Raw genomic sequence first — 14,386 nt, forward strand, 5'->3', positions numbered from 1 at the left:
AATGAGATAAGCTGTCACTACTGCCTAGGTGATGCCGTTGAATATGAACAGAGTCTCAATCTACAATAGCCTAATCCTCCTAAACCCTGGCAGATACGGGATAAATACCCCAATGACCATGGCTCCATAAGACCCGCGAGCCAGAAGCTTCTCAGCACAAGCTGCAACTGAGCAGAAGTTGAGGTTTTATTCCTTAAAGTATAAAGAATTTAAGCTGTATTCATATGAAATTGAACAAGGAGCTTTACTGATATACTCTAGGAGAGAGCCTTCAATATGGTCAGAAAAGGATTTTATGTTAAGTTAAAAAATAATAGAAATTCGGGGGACTTCCCTGGTGGTCCAGTGGTTAAGACTCTGTGCTCCCACTGCAGGGGGTGCGGGTTCAGTCCCTGGTCAGGGAACTAAAATCCCACAAGCTGCGTGGCACGGCTGAAAAAAAAAAAAAAAAAAAAAGAAAAAGAAAAAGAAATGATGCTTTTCATTACCAGACTAGTGAAATGATGTAGTGTCCCAGCTTGTCTCAGTGACAAGGCAACCCTGACATGTACGTTTTTCTCTAAAAGAATATTTATACTACATTGGAATGTTGCTGAAATGATCAATAATAATAAGCCTTTCCTTTGTGTAACAAGGAACAGAGAAAAGGCCCTGGCAAGGCTGGTGAGATGGTAAAGTGGGGGATGATTATATGTGTAGAACCCTCCTCCCAGTCTGTCTCTTTTGAGACTCAGGGAGGATCTGCTAACAAGCTTGGGCAATTCCACCAACAAAAAAAAATCCATAAATGCGTGTTTCTTGGTAAGGAAAGCCCAAGGACAAAAGAACTTTTATAACACTCCAAAAAGACAAAAAAGAGGGAAGATCTTATAATTAAGTTACGCAGCATTACTGAAACTTGGACGATCTCTGGAATTTCATTTTGTGGACGGCATTTCAAATAAGTGACACTTTTTGAGCCCATCTTCCCCGCCCGCCAGCTCTCAGGAGAGCACAGGCTGTCTCACACCAGCCCCCCACCTCGCCTCCCCACAAAGAGACTCTCAGTTGTCCTTATTTGGTGCCAGCCATGGAGGCAAGCACTTTACATATATCACCCCATCTAAATGCACATCATCCCCAGCTGACAGATGAAGAGACTGAGGCAGACTGGGTAAGTTACTTGCCGAAGGACATTCAAGAACCCAGGTCTGCCTGACTTGGGACTCTCAGCTAACTACCATGTTCATCTTCGCTCTAAGTGCTGTGTGTGTGTATCCTCCAAACACCCAAGATTCTGATGACCATTCTATTACAAAGCCAACCGTCGTAGGTTAAAAATAAAAATGTGTTTAAATGCTTGAATTCACCAATGGTATGCAAGGTATCGAACGTAAATCCCTACCTCAAAGTCAGATAAGTGACAGGCTGATGTTGTCACATCCTTGAACTTGATGATGTTTAGTGATGGAAATGTAGATCTTGCTACCTTTATCCTATAAATAATTCATCAATCAAAGCACATAATCACGTTACAGAGGCCACACATATATTCTAAAATAAATCTAGGGCTTCCCTGGTGGCGCAGTGGTTAAGAATCCACCTGCCACCGCAGGGGACACGGGTTCGAGCCCTGGTCTGGGAAAATCCCACATGCCGCAGAACAACTAAGCCCGTGTGCCACAACTACTGAGCCTGCACTCTAGAGCCCGTGCACCACAACTACTGAAGCCCGCGCGCCTAGAGCCCGTGCTCCACAACAAGAGAAGCCACCGCAATGAGAAGCCCATGCACTGCAACAAAGAGTAGCCTCCATTCACCACAACTAGAGAAAGCCCTCGCGCAGCAATGAAGACCCAACGCAGCCAAAAATAAATAAATTTTTAAAAAATAATTAAAAAAAAGATATCTATATGTAAAAGTATATTTGAAACCTCCCATAACCATTTTGCTAGGGAAAGGGCTTACAGTACATTCAGTATATTCTAGTGCCACTTGTTACACTTACTCCCAGAAATAAGTAAATCAAAAACAGAAAAGAAAAACACAAACAAAAAAAGGAAAACAAACACTCAACAAAAATACAGGAATGGAATCTGCTGTTTTGATTCTTTAAGAATAGTGTTTCCTTATATTTGTGTGCAAGCATTTTAATTTATTTTGCATTTTTGCTCAGAAGTGGAGTTTATGTCTGAAAAACAGCAAAGCTGACTGAGGAGTTTCCTAATTTTATATGCTCTGATAAAATTTTTTTTAAAAATTGCTTTGGAGAATGAAACCAGTGAAGGGCCTAAGAAATGGTGACTCATTCAAATTCATTCAGTGTTTCTCAAGGAAGACTTTCCCAGGCAAGGAAAGCAAGGAGTGGCTTTTGGAAGGACCACTGTGAACACAGCAGGGTGTAGTTTCAGAGCAACGTTTCATCGAACAGTCATTAGAAATGATGACTTTTAGACTATTCCACAAATCCATGTCTTGGCTACAGATTTGAGGTAAAATAATGTAAAAAACCACACAAAGCTAAATTGGGAGGTACCTCGGGCATAAGGTGTTCTTTCTAACAGCTGGGCTGTGCCCATCGTTCACTTAAAAAGTATCCACACAGTGGCATTCATTTTCATCCATCTCTGACTCACATGATTTTGGTAGTGTGATGAAAACCTCTTTGTAGGTATTTTGCAAGGTTTTATGCTGAGGCTGGATGACCAAGCCATGGAACCTTCGTAAGGGTAGATACTGCAAAGGGCCTCCACACCAGAATTTCTGACTCATTCAGCTCCGGGTTATCACTTCTAAAAAGAAACTGGAAACCAAGCACAGAAAGTGTCTACAAGAAAAGTTTTGGACACAATTATGTATGAAGGCTGAGAACACAGTTAGGAATGCTTGCCTCGTATTAACTGGTGTGTTTTTCTAAGACAGAGCTTCCCTTGACGACGGGCCACCTCAGAACAGATAGTTCTTTTATAAACTTAAAAAAAATTTTAAAGACATGATCAAAACAACTGTAGGTTATATAAAATGTTTACTTTCTTTTTAAGGCAATTAAGAATCTGAATGTAATGACAAACAGACCAAATGGTTGTAACATCCCCACCTCTGGATCATTTAATATTAAGAGATTTTATTATGCAAATTAAACCCAAGTCTAACGACTGAAACGGGTCACCTGAAAAAGTCAATTCTCAACATTAAGAAAACCCATATATATCATTTTGCCACATGTCAAAGCAAATAATCATCTAGGAGAAAAACTAATGAGGATGCATATCATTTTGTCGTGTCATTTCCTAGGGGAATTTAGTGGATACTCGGTAGGTTTAAAAGTACAATCCCCATTTAAAAGTAATGTTGACTTCTAGAACTTAAAAGTGTGATGCCTGTATTTTAAACTTGGTAACACTACAAATCAAATTCAATGTCTTTAAAGAGTTTACAGCAGATCCTGTCCCTTCAACTGGAGAAGAGCCACCCTGACGAGAGATCCCATACTGGATATGTATGTCTAACTATAAAACGGTTTGGAACTAGAGACTTCCATCATTAGCCAGAATAACAACAACAACAACAGTAAAAGCAGTTTCTAGAGAAGAAATCAAAATTCAAAGAAATGAAGTGACTTTCTCGTTAAGCTCACACAGCACGCCTAGAACCCAGGTCTCTGGGCTCCTGGCCCAGCGCTCCTGGAATCGGTTCATCTAGGGAATGACCGAACAACATCAATTCCAAGTCAGTCCATTGGCAACTTGGACTGTTCCCCTCTGGGGTTATGAAGCACTGCCCCAAACTATCACTTCTCTTCTTCCCTCCCATGGAAAGAAACCAGGACACAATAACGATGCTGTTCATACTAATACTCTTGGTTATGAAGGTGCTTACTAGCTAGACAGGAAGATTTGGAGTTAAACACATGTCATATACTTTGTAGCAACTCAGAAATACCAACACTGTTAACTCTCTCAAAGTTGAAGTGGTGATTTGCAGTGTTAAGGGCAGAGTTCCATCATGCCGCCTAGCGTAGTACTGTTTTAAGTGGAGTGTGACTCTGTGTGTATGTGTGAGTGATCACTGGCTGTGGAAAGCACTGACTCTGAAAAATCTCTTAATTGTCTGGGTGCCTTGTGATTCTCGAAGAAGCAATGGAAAGTCAACATTAACTTTTTCAACTCTTTTGAGAGTTGTACTTCTCATCCTTCATTTCCCTTTCAGGGAAAGCTGTCCATCCACTGGCTTTGCTGGAGGATGGGAGGGAAACGGGGCCTGCGTTTCCCGAAGTATCTGAAGTGTCTTCCTGTGTCTGTGACGTGGTGCGAGTCTTTCAACTCTGTGCTCTGAGTCTCCCTGGGCTCCCGGCCACCCTCTGAGCCCTGGGCCCTTCCCCGCCCAGCCTGTAACAACCACCCAACCAGCAGCATTCAAACTTGAAACCCTCATCTCTATTTTCCGAACAGTTCTTGTATCCCGGGCTACCACGTGCTTTTCCGGGTCTGGTGGCTTCCCTCCCTGAAGAGCCAGTCAGCAGCTAGGGCTGCAGGTGCAGTTTTAGAGACGTATTTCGCTCTGAGGAACATCTATCTTCAAGGCACCCCCTCGTCCTTTTTCCCACCCTATTCAGGGGTCTTAATCTGCTAAATGAATTCAGTAGGGTGGGTCCCTATAAATGCTATGCTAAAAACATCCTGGTAAACAGTCCTACTTAAAAAGACTTTTTTTTTTTTAAGACACTGTTGGACTTCCAAAAGCTTCAGGTTTCCGTTTATTTCGTCTAATGACTATTTTATATTTTCAAAGATTTCCCTCTTACTTCATACACTTTACCACCCCATCTGCTTGTCCCAGCCCTCAAAATGCTTTTATTTTCATTTTATGATCATTGTGCTTTAAAATCTATAATTCACCACTTTCTCTTTTTGTTACTTATTCTCACTAAGCCACTCTATGTGTATCACGTTGGTTTAAAACTACGTTTTCAGCCTCTGTGGCATTTCAGGTTCACAGCAAAGAACAAGGATTAGATGGCTATGACCACCTTTGTTTTAATTACTAATGAGTGTAATAAAAAACAGAAGATAGTATATTGTTGAGTATTTAATAAGTAGTCAATGAATTATTGATTTTGCATTCTCAAGAGCAGCTAGGAGGTACAGAAAGCCAGAGTTTCAACCTGATCACTCAGAGATGGGAGAGCACACCCAGCAGACAGCAGCTCAGTACCTCTGACGACCTGGAGCTCACCATGACGAGTGAGTGCGGACTCCCACCAGAGAAACCAAGAAAAACCATTTCATTGCTTGCCTGATGTGAACAGCTATCCTAGTCACCCAGACTGCACTGTGACAGACCCTGGGCCTGGAACAATCCTAACTCTGTACCAGCTGGTAACCTGCACCTAGTAGGCACGTGTTTCATCAGATTTCACAGCCTCAGGAGTGAACAGTAGCTCAGATAGGACCCAAAGGATACACAGTATCTGTTCCTAAAACCATGTGTCAAATTATTGTACAGGTAGATAAAAAAGTAATTCATTGAACAAACCCAAGTTTTTTCTTATTCTTCCAAACCTGGTTTTAATGGCGCCCATGTACTAGTGTGGGTTGCCTGTAACTCCCATTCTTGGAACCTACAAGCTCCATGAGGAATGGGTACCACTTTACCATCTTGTTCACTGTTGAACACCTAGCATTTATGCAGTTTCTGGCACAGAGTAAATACTAAATGAATGAGTGAATGGATGGACGCGTGGATGGATGGATGGATGAATGGATGGATGAAGAGAAAAGTCATTGCACAAGATTCACCTATCAAAATCTCACCAATGGTTCTTAAAAATGGTTTTGTCAGTAGAGATGCTGAATATATTCATATATATCCACTTATTTCAATACTACAAAAACTCTAGGAGGCTTTTTCTCTTTGGGTATCTATGTTAATGAGTAGTACTAGTACAGGGGTCCCTCATTCAACTAGGGCTTCTTTAAAAAACTTTTCAGCAAAGGTTCCCACCCAATTGTTTGCCACTGTGATAATTTTAAGGAAACAAAAATTCCTAATTTCTATAAAATAAATGAATAGAATTATACTTACATATAATGTAATAATCTCTGTTCTTCTGAAATTCTAGACCCCAGAGGTTAGGGCTGAATTCTTGGAACTTGATAGTGAATTTTACATCTTGGTCTGGTCTGGCACAGTTGAGAAGAGGCGTATTTTCCTTCTTAATAGTGCATCTGTCTGCTTGGTCTTTATCCACCATATAAACTTTATAATATTCATACTGGCCAACAGTTTTAGAGTCCACTTTGGGGCAAATAATATCCAATTTGTCTCCTATCTGTGGGTATAGAACCAGTCCTTGTCCAGGCAGAAATCTAAAAGCATAAAAAAAAAGCACCACTGAGTTGATAAAAAATTAACAGTATTAATGATCATGACAATATGGCCAGACAACATGAAGAATTCCAAACCACAATTTTATAGAGCCACACTTTTACTGACCAAACATATCTGAGTTCAGATCAGCATGGGATGAATGTATTTAGGAATTAAGCTTTAAAGAAAAAAAAAAATAAGAAAAAAAAAGAAACCACACTCCTGACTTTACCCAGTAGGATCAAGGCAACCTACTGACATTTCTTTACCGCCTCCTCGCTTGTAATATTTCAGTGTTCCTTTGTGTAACTTCACAATGACTTTTCCTTGGTGGTGAGTCAGACCTTCCCATCTGCTCATTATTTTTTAACCACTGGCAGCCTCAGTTTATTGGGCACGCCACAGAAAGAGGGCAGCAATTCCAGGGAGCAGTGGATGCGCTAAGACTTTGTTGTTCTGTTAGTTTCCATTTGCTGTTGATGCTAATTAACAGACACGTTTCATCAAGAATGTTTCAAATTACTGATCATAATTAGTCAGTCACTGATCAAATAATGGGTTTTTTTATTACCCCAAACAAAAGAAACATCTTACAAACCCATAAAAAATAACCAGAAATAATTAGCTGGAGTATTGATTCAGCTGCAAGATGAAAAGTCCTCGACTGGGGAAGACAGCAACTACTGTCCCTGTCCTTGCCCCACAAACCTTTTTTCCCCCCCTCCCTTGAGATGTATTTGCTTCAGTTAATCCTTAGAAGCAAATCTTTAGAACCCAAACCACTGACACACTATATCCCCTTGGTGCTCACAGACCACAGCGCCCTCCTCCCCTTTCTCTTTTCTCCCAGCCATGCTGCGGAAAGATCTTTCCTAATGGGGAGTTTCTCGGAGAAACTGAAACAAGAGCTTCGTAATGAACATCCTTCTACAAGTGCTAACACTAAAAACACACTTAGAAATCCCCTCTTCTTCCTTCCGAAGGAGCCAAGCCTGCAGGCTCATTAAAATACTGAAGCCGGAGAACAAAGCATCACGTCTGGGTCCTTCCAATCCAACCTCTTATTGAACCAGGGAGGCCCACCAGCCATGACGATGAATGGGTCATAACTCAGAGAGAGAGGAGAGAGAGGGAGGGAGGGAGGGAGGGAGAGAGAGAGAGACAGACAGACAGACATGGTGAGAGACAGAGACAGTCACGGTGAGAGAGAGACAGACAGACAGACTCGGTGTGAGAGAGAGAGAGAGAGAGAGAGAGACAGAGTCGGTGAGAGAGAGAGAAAGAGAGAGGGAGAGACAGACAGACACGGGGGGGGGGGGCGGGGGGGGGGAAGAGAGAGAGAGAGAGAGAGAGAGAGAGAGAGAGAGAGAGAGGGAGGGAGAGAGAGCGAGAAAACCAGGATGATGGGCATCACCAATTTCAAATTGATACTGAGGGAACAGATGATGATGAATGTTAATGAACGGTATTAATTTTTCTGAAAAGTGCATGAGGTTGATTATGAAGCATCATAGAACATAACAGAAATTACATTACAGATTTATATTAAAAACCAATACTCTTTACAGCAGGGAAAAAAAATACATGTTGAACACAGTGGCTTGTCACTCTTCCTTGGGAATGTGTTCTTTTACAATCCCAAAGGGAGGGCGGCCCCCTTTCTTTCTTATTTTTTTTTAAACTGAGCTTGCTAAAGCAAGGATATATGACATTTATTTAAAAAAAAAAGTTGAAAAAGAAAAGTGAATGAGAATCACCTAACAAAATATTTCTGTGAAGTAGAACTCAAAATGACTATTTTTTATAACAATGACAAATTTCAGACCATCATGTGTGCACCCTTATAGAATTCTCTAGAACTGTTGACAAATGTAGATCACCATTCAGTAAGAGCCTCTCTGTGAACCTCTTGGCCATTTCTGCAGTTTTCTGGGGAGGCGCATGGGAAATTCAACTCCAGGGGACTGAAGGCCTCCAGGGTCTTCTCCCTGTCCCCCCTCTGAAGGCCAGTGGTCTCCATCATCTTTGTGGTTGAAACACAGCTCTGGTTTCTGATGAACAGACTGAAGGCTGAATCTGAATGTCTGAGGCTTAAGTCTTTGCCTCACGCCCCCGTGCCTCAGTGATTCTGCTGGGCTTGGGAAGCAGGGGCAAAGTGCCTGGCAGTCGACATAAGTTAGATATGGTTACAAGGCTCACCTTCCTGACACATCCTTCTCCTCATGTTTTATTCTTCGACCTTCTTAGGAAATCTTCACTGCACCCGAGAACCAGAGGCCAGCTCCTGTCTGGGGTTTCCCACCCCCGTTCCAAACATCTTCTCTCCTAAACCGGCTTCTTTACCAGCCGACACAGAGCAAGCCCCACGTTAGCTGTAGTGAAAAGTATTCCTGAATCACAACAGAAGTCTGCAGCCTGGACACCGGTACCTGCCTCTTCTCAGCTCTGATCTCCACACTGAGCGAGTTTCACCCTGGACCACCTCCTCCGGGGGCCCACCTAGGCTTCAGACATCAGGATCCTGAGCAGCCAGATGGATCCATCCTCTTGTCCATCAGTTCAATTCCTTTAAGAGAATGCATCAGACCTACCCTCACCCCCAAGCTGTGTATCATCTTTGCACATCTTAGAATTCTCCCACATTACGCCTACGTCTGAAGCTGGGCTCACCAAGCTCTTTCTTCATTCAAAATGCTCCCAAGATCCCGTCTCCTTCACGAAGATTATTTTTTCCTGCTTAACCAAAGACTCACTGTTGAGTTCCTCCCTGCCCATGTGAGAACCTCATGACTCTCTCTTCACTCACCAAATCCAAGTTCTAGTTTTTGCTGGGGCTGATGGGGTCAAGAACAGAGGACACATGGGCTGGTTTGGCTACAAGGATCTCTGCACTTCAGTCTGTATTTTCAGAAGGTACTAATCACTCAAAAAGCTTTAACGGTCAGTGACAGGGGAGCAATGTATGCGGAGGGGTCAACCCATGGGATGGCTTTTCAAAATAAAAGAGAAAGGGAGGAATCTCAATTTCAATAAGCGTATTTGATACACTCATAAAAAGTGAATCCTGATAAAACCCACTATTCCTAATGCTTTGAAAAGCATTAGCTCACTTTTCAGAAGACACTGTGGCAAAAAGTTAGGCAAGGATTTGCTCCTTCACCGTGAAAAATGGTTTCAAGAGAACAAACGTATGGACACCAAGGGGGGAAAGCAGGGGCAGCGGGGGTGGGATGAATTGGGAGATTGGGGTTGACATATATACGCTGATAGCTGTAAAACAGATAACTAAAAACAAAAAATTTTTTTTTGCTTCCTTATTTAAATTCATATAAAAGAACCCAATATTGGAGTGCTTTAGAGGTTTACTTTTTAAGCGTATATAGGTATACAGATATACAAGCTGGTTAGCACACCAGTCTCTTTAATTGCTGACATTATGGTTTCTCAGTAGACAAAGGCTGTGGTTGAGCTGAGAGCCCAAATGGTAAGTTTCTTACTTATCACTAAGTACATCAAGCCCAGGAGTCTCTTTGCTCCCCTGGGACCTTCACAGTTTTTTTTTTTTTAATTGAGATAGAGCTGATTTAGAATACTATATTAGTTTTAGGTGTACAACATAATGATTCAAAAATTTCAAGGTTCAAAATATAAATTCAATAATTTATAATTATTATATATAAAAATCAATGATATTATATATAATATAATAATATTAATATCAATTGTTATATAATTAATTATACATATAATTGATTACATTATATATGTTATTATAAAATATTGGCTATATGCCCTGTGCTGCACAATTATCCTTGCAGCTTATTTTATACATAACAGTTTGTTCCTCTTAATCCCCTGCCCTGATTTGCCCCTCCCCCCCCCACTGTAACCACTAGTTTGTTCTCTATATCCGTGAGCCCATTTCTTTTTCGTTACATTCACGAGTTTGCTTTGTTCTTTAGATTCCACATATAAGTGATCACACACAGCATTTGCCTCTGTCTGACTTATTTCACTAAGCATGATACCCTCCAGGTCCATCCATGTGCTTCACAACATGGGAGCAAACAGAGTAACGTGAGTGTAACAACTAAGGCACCTCCACACCAGATGCTCTGAGTGACAGAAAACTAGGATCAGGGTCGCCAGGACTTTACAATCTAGCTTCCTGAGGGCAGGCAGGTCCCACGTGTGGCTGACTCAGTACTGAATGCCCAAGGCCTGACATCTGGTAGATGCTTAAAATATGAAAGAACAAATGGCAGCTAAGATACACACAATAAATTTAAGTCAAATTTAGTGCCACGAACTATCGATATTTGCAGATCACAGGCACGGAAGGAATTCTGAAGATAGGATGAGCTAGGATGAGCTCGAGTTGGGATGGGGGTTGCTGAGAGCACAGCAGGATCACCTCTGGTATGATGGTGCTTCTGGACGGCAAGGAGCACTGTGGATGGAGTTTTGGATCCGTTCTCTCAGGATTTATGAATATTGGCAGTTTTCCGGAATCCCTTCCTAGTTGAAATGCAAGGCAATTCACCACCTCCAGAAGCACTAATAACAGAAGCACTGCTGCTTTTGAGCACTTATTCTTCGCTAAGCACTGATCAAAGCACCTTCCACCACTGTCTTCATTCAGTCCCTGTACACGTGCTTGACACACAAACCAGATGAAGACACGCCAGGCCAAAGGTGAGATGCGACGGGAAAAGCCCCTTTGCCTGCACACTTCTCAGGTCTCGCTGCCTCACATTAAAGCATAAATCTGGTTTGGGGAAATGCAGCTTTTTCTAAATTGAGCTTTTCATAGACAAGCCATGAAGTTAAGGGAAATTTAAGAGAAAGTCCATCCACATGCAGGCATCTGCCCAGGCTTCAGAGATCAGGATACTCAGCAGCCAGATGGATCCATCTTCTTGTCCATCACAAGGGCGGCCATCTGCTACCCCTGCCATGCCATGTCCTGGGAAGCCAAGGACCAAAGGGTGAGGAAGAAACTTACCACACATGGAACTTGTGTTTTAAATGTAATATTACAGATGGATCCAGACGATGCATGAGAATTGCAGAATGTACATGGAAAGGAAACGGGGTGAATTTTTTAATAATATCATTTTCGAATGGAAAGCAATGCGTCCTATAGGTTATAATCAAGCCAGTAACCAGAGAGTTCTATTTTTGAAGCCAGGTCACTTATATTTGGATTTGGTTACCTCAGGATTGCTCAGAGACTTTAACAAGTCGGACCACATAGCACATCTATGCCCTGAATATTTGGTAATAGTCAATAAGACTTGTCTTATTATTGACTTTGGAAATGTTTTCCTTTTTTTTTTTTTTAAAGAATAATTAGGGTGGTGACAACTAGCTAATTTTAAATTACTACACTGACTCTGCCTAGTGAATATGAAATGCAGATTTCTTTTTGTATGATGAGATTATGTCCATTTTTGTGGCCAAAGACACCTAGAGGAAAATCCCCATGTTTGTAACCCATACCACAGAGGTGAAGTTGTTTCTGTTAAACTACATCCAAAAAAAAAAAAAAAAAGTGGTCAGAAGTCTTCTTTAATAGTATCTGCTGATTTTTAATTCAAAACAAAAAACAAAGGAGACTCACAGTGCCTCTTGTCTTATACAGGAGAGCGAACACAGGAGGCCAGATCCCTTTCTGGGCCAGGTACTCAAAGTCTGAGCAAGCCACCCTGCTGTGCTCCTGGGACGGGGAAGCTGCATCTCCTCCCCATCAAGAGAGTCTGGGGTCAGGACTGCTTCCTGGGCATTGGTGCTGTGGTTTTGTGTCTCTCACTGGAGGGCTTCCCTGGGATGCCACAGCAGTGGGGTGTGCTGAGCAGAAATAGGCAACTCCTATGGTTTTTCCCAGTGAATCATTCCCAAGCAAGACAATAAGACGTGATGACTCTGAACTAAATCCAGAGACGGTATAACATGGAATAAAATGGAAACTCTGAGTAGGGTTTCCAAAGTTTCCCTGCCCAAAATGAAATGATTGTTTTTTTGTTTTTTTTGGCCACACCATGTGGCAGGCAGGATCTTAGTTCCCCGACCAGGGATGGAACCTGCGCCCCCTGCAGTGGAAGCTCGGAGTCCTAACCACTGGACCGCCAGGGAAGTCCCTGAAATGAAATGATTTGATATTAGAATCTGTTTTTACCTTCTGATTACCTATCAACCTGAATCCAAGTTCTTAAAGGTTATTCACCAAACTAGATTCTAATACTTCCACAGGGAATCAATCTAATAACACACATTAGACTTTAATCTTTAATAATCTAAATTGGATCTCTAATAATCTCAATTAGACATTTATACTTCATAGTCATCATTGTAGGAACTTCTAAAATAATACAGCCATATGTGACACAACATTCTTTTTTAAAAAATCTACTTTGTTGGAGTTGATTTACCATGTGTTCATTTCTGCTGTACAGCAAAGTGATCCAGTTATACATACATATACATTCTTTTTCAGATTCTTTTCCATTTTGGTTTATCACAGGATATTGACTAGAGTTCCCTGGCGACACAATATTCTTTCATGTTTTAACCCACTCTTGGAACACACGCTCGTTGAAAAAACTAGCATAATATGCATTTAAAGCCAAAACCTGCCACTTAAGAGTTCAGGGGTCATGACACACAACTGTCTCTGACTGATCATAACATCACATGTTTTGATCTCAAGTCTGGACCCTTCTGTCGACCAGCATCGCATCCCCAGGTGTCACAGGGTAAATCAGATGGGGGCAGTGGTTGCTTGATTGACTCCTGAACCTGGCCCGACGGAACAGCAAGATCCACGGGAGCAAGGAGCTGAGATGCTTGGGGCCCGCTGGGTAGTGGAGCCACAGCTGCTCTCCCCAGCCCCCCATGGATGCCCCGTTCTCCTTGCTTCTCTTTTTTCCCCTTCCCGCTGCTGCATCTGCACCTGCCCACAACACGTGCACCTCAGGACGAACGTGCAACGACTTCTTACACTTGTCTTCAAGGTTGCCAAAAATAAGCAGGTGACCCTAGAAGGACAGCCAAAGCACTACGGTCCCTTGATGCTGAAAGAGTCTGTGAAAGGAGATTTGAAGTAAGAAGTCCTCGTTCTCCTGAGGGAAATACTACGTGGAGGCATATAATTGAAGGATATGCCAAACTACCATATAAACAAGGGCAAATCAATATATTGTAGCCAAATGCAAAACTATCAAACTGGCACAGAAGGAAGGAGATCAGAATGAAAGGATGTAGACAGGAATGGCCACTTTCTCTGTCCAAACAAATGACCGGGTCACGCAAACCCCCTGCAGACAGCCATGATCACAGTGCTTCTCATTTAAAGAGTGTCAGCTCAGACCCAGAGCCACTGCTGTGTACTGTCGTACACGTACAACTGTAATATCTATTTAAATACCTAATCTTTCTGCACACTATGGCCGCTATCATCCGCCTGAGAAACAGGACCATCTTACTCACGTAACAGGACCGACGCAAATCCTGCCAACGTGCAATCTGGGGGGAAAGAGACCTACAGGTGATACTCTTCTCCCTCTGAAGCAAACTGCTAAGCAAAAGAAGACTCGATGTCTGAGTGAACAGACTTTACTTTTCCATGGAGAACTGATTTTTCCTTTCGTTTCAAAACTACATCATTAGAGTACATGATTATTTTAAGTAAATGGCTAAGTTCAGTTGAAAATATACACACATACACAGTAGGTGGTGTGTTCTTCTGCTCATCTCGCTGGCGACACAGACACAGATTTGGTCAAACACGGGGCCTTCATCTGCGGCTGCTTTGGGCTACTGGATGGTGGACTTGGGGTAATTTTTAGCTTTCTGTATTTTTCATAATTTTCCGCAATAAATGTCAAATGCTTTTGCGATCGGATTAGAACATTACGTTTCAATGTACAGTTTCAAGGAACAAACTCATGTTCTTGAGCAATCTTTCCTCACTCTGATTTAAAACAGAATATTCAAGGCCTGTAGACTTTTTAGACTGTTTTGTAATGTATTTTCTGAG

At 42.0% G+C, this 14,386-nt stretch overlaps 1 protein-coding gene across 1 annotated transcript in view; it reads right to left on the reverse strand.

Annotated features, from left to right (window-relative positions):
* Positions 1–14,386, reverse strand: part of EFNB2 (ephrin B2) — a 44,885-nt gene that overhangs the window by 15,306 nt on the left and 15,193 nt on the right. The window contains exon 2 of the mRNA XM_032611619.1: positions 6,064–6,347. Coding sequence (XP_032467510.1) covers positions 6,064–6,347 — 284 coding nt within the window. The remainder of the gene's footprint in view (positions 1–6,063; positions 6,348–14,386) is intronic.

Source organism: Phocoena sinus, chromosome 18 (genome assembly GCF_008692025.1).
Source record: "Phocoena sinus isolate mPhoSin1 chromosome 18, mPhoSin1.pri, whole genome shotgun sequence".
NCBI lineage: Eukaryota > Metazoa > Chordata > Mammalia > Artiodactyla > Phocoenidae > Phocoena > Phocoena sinus.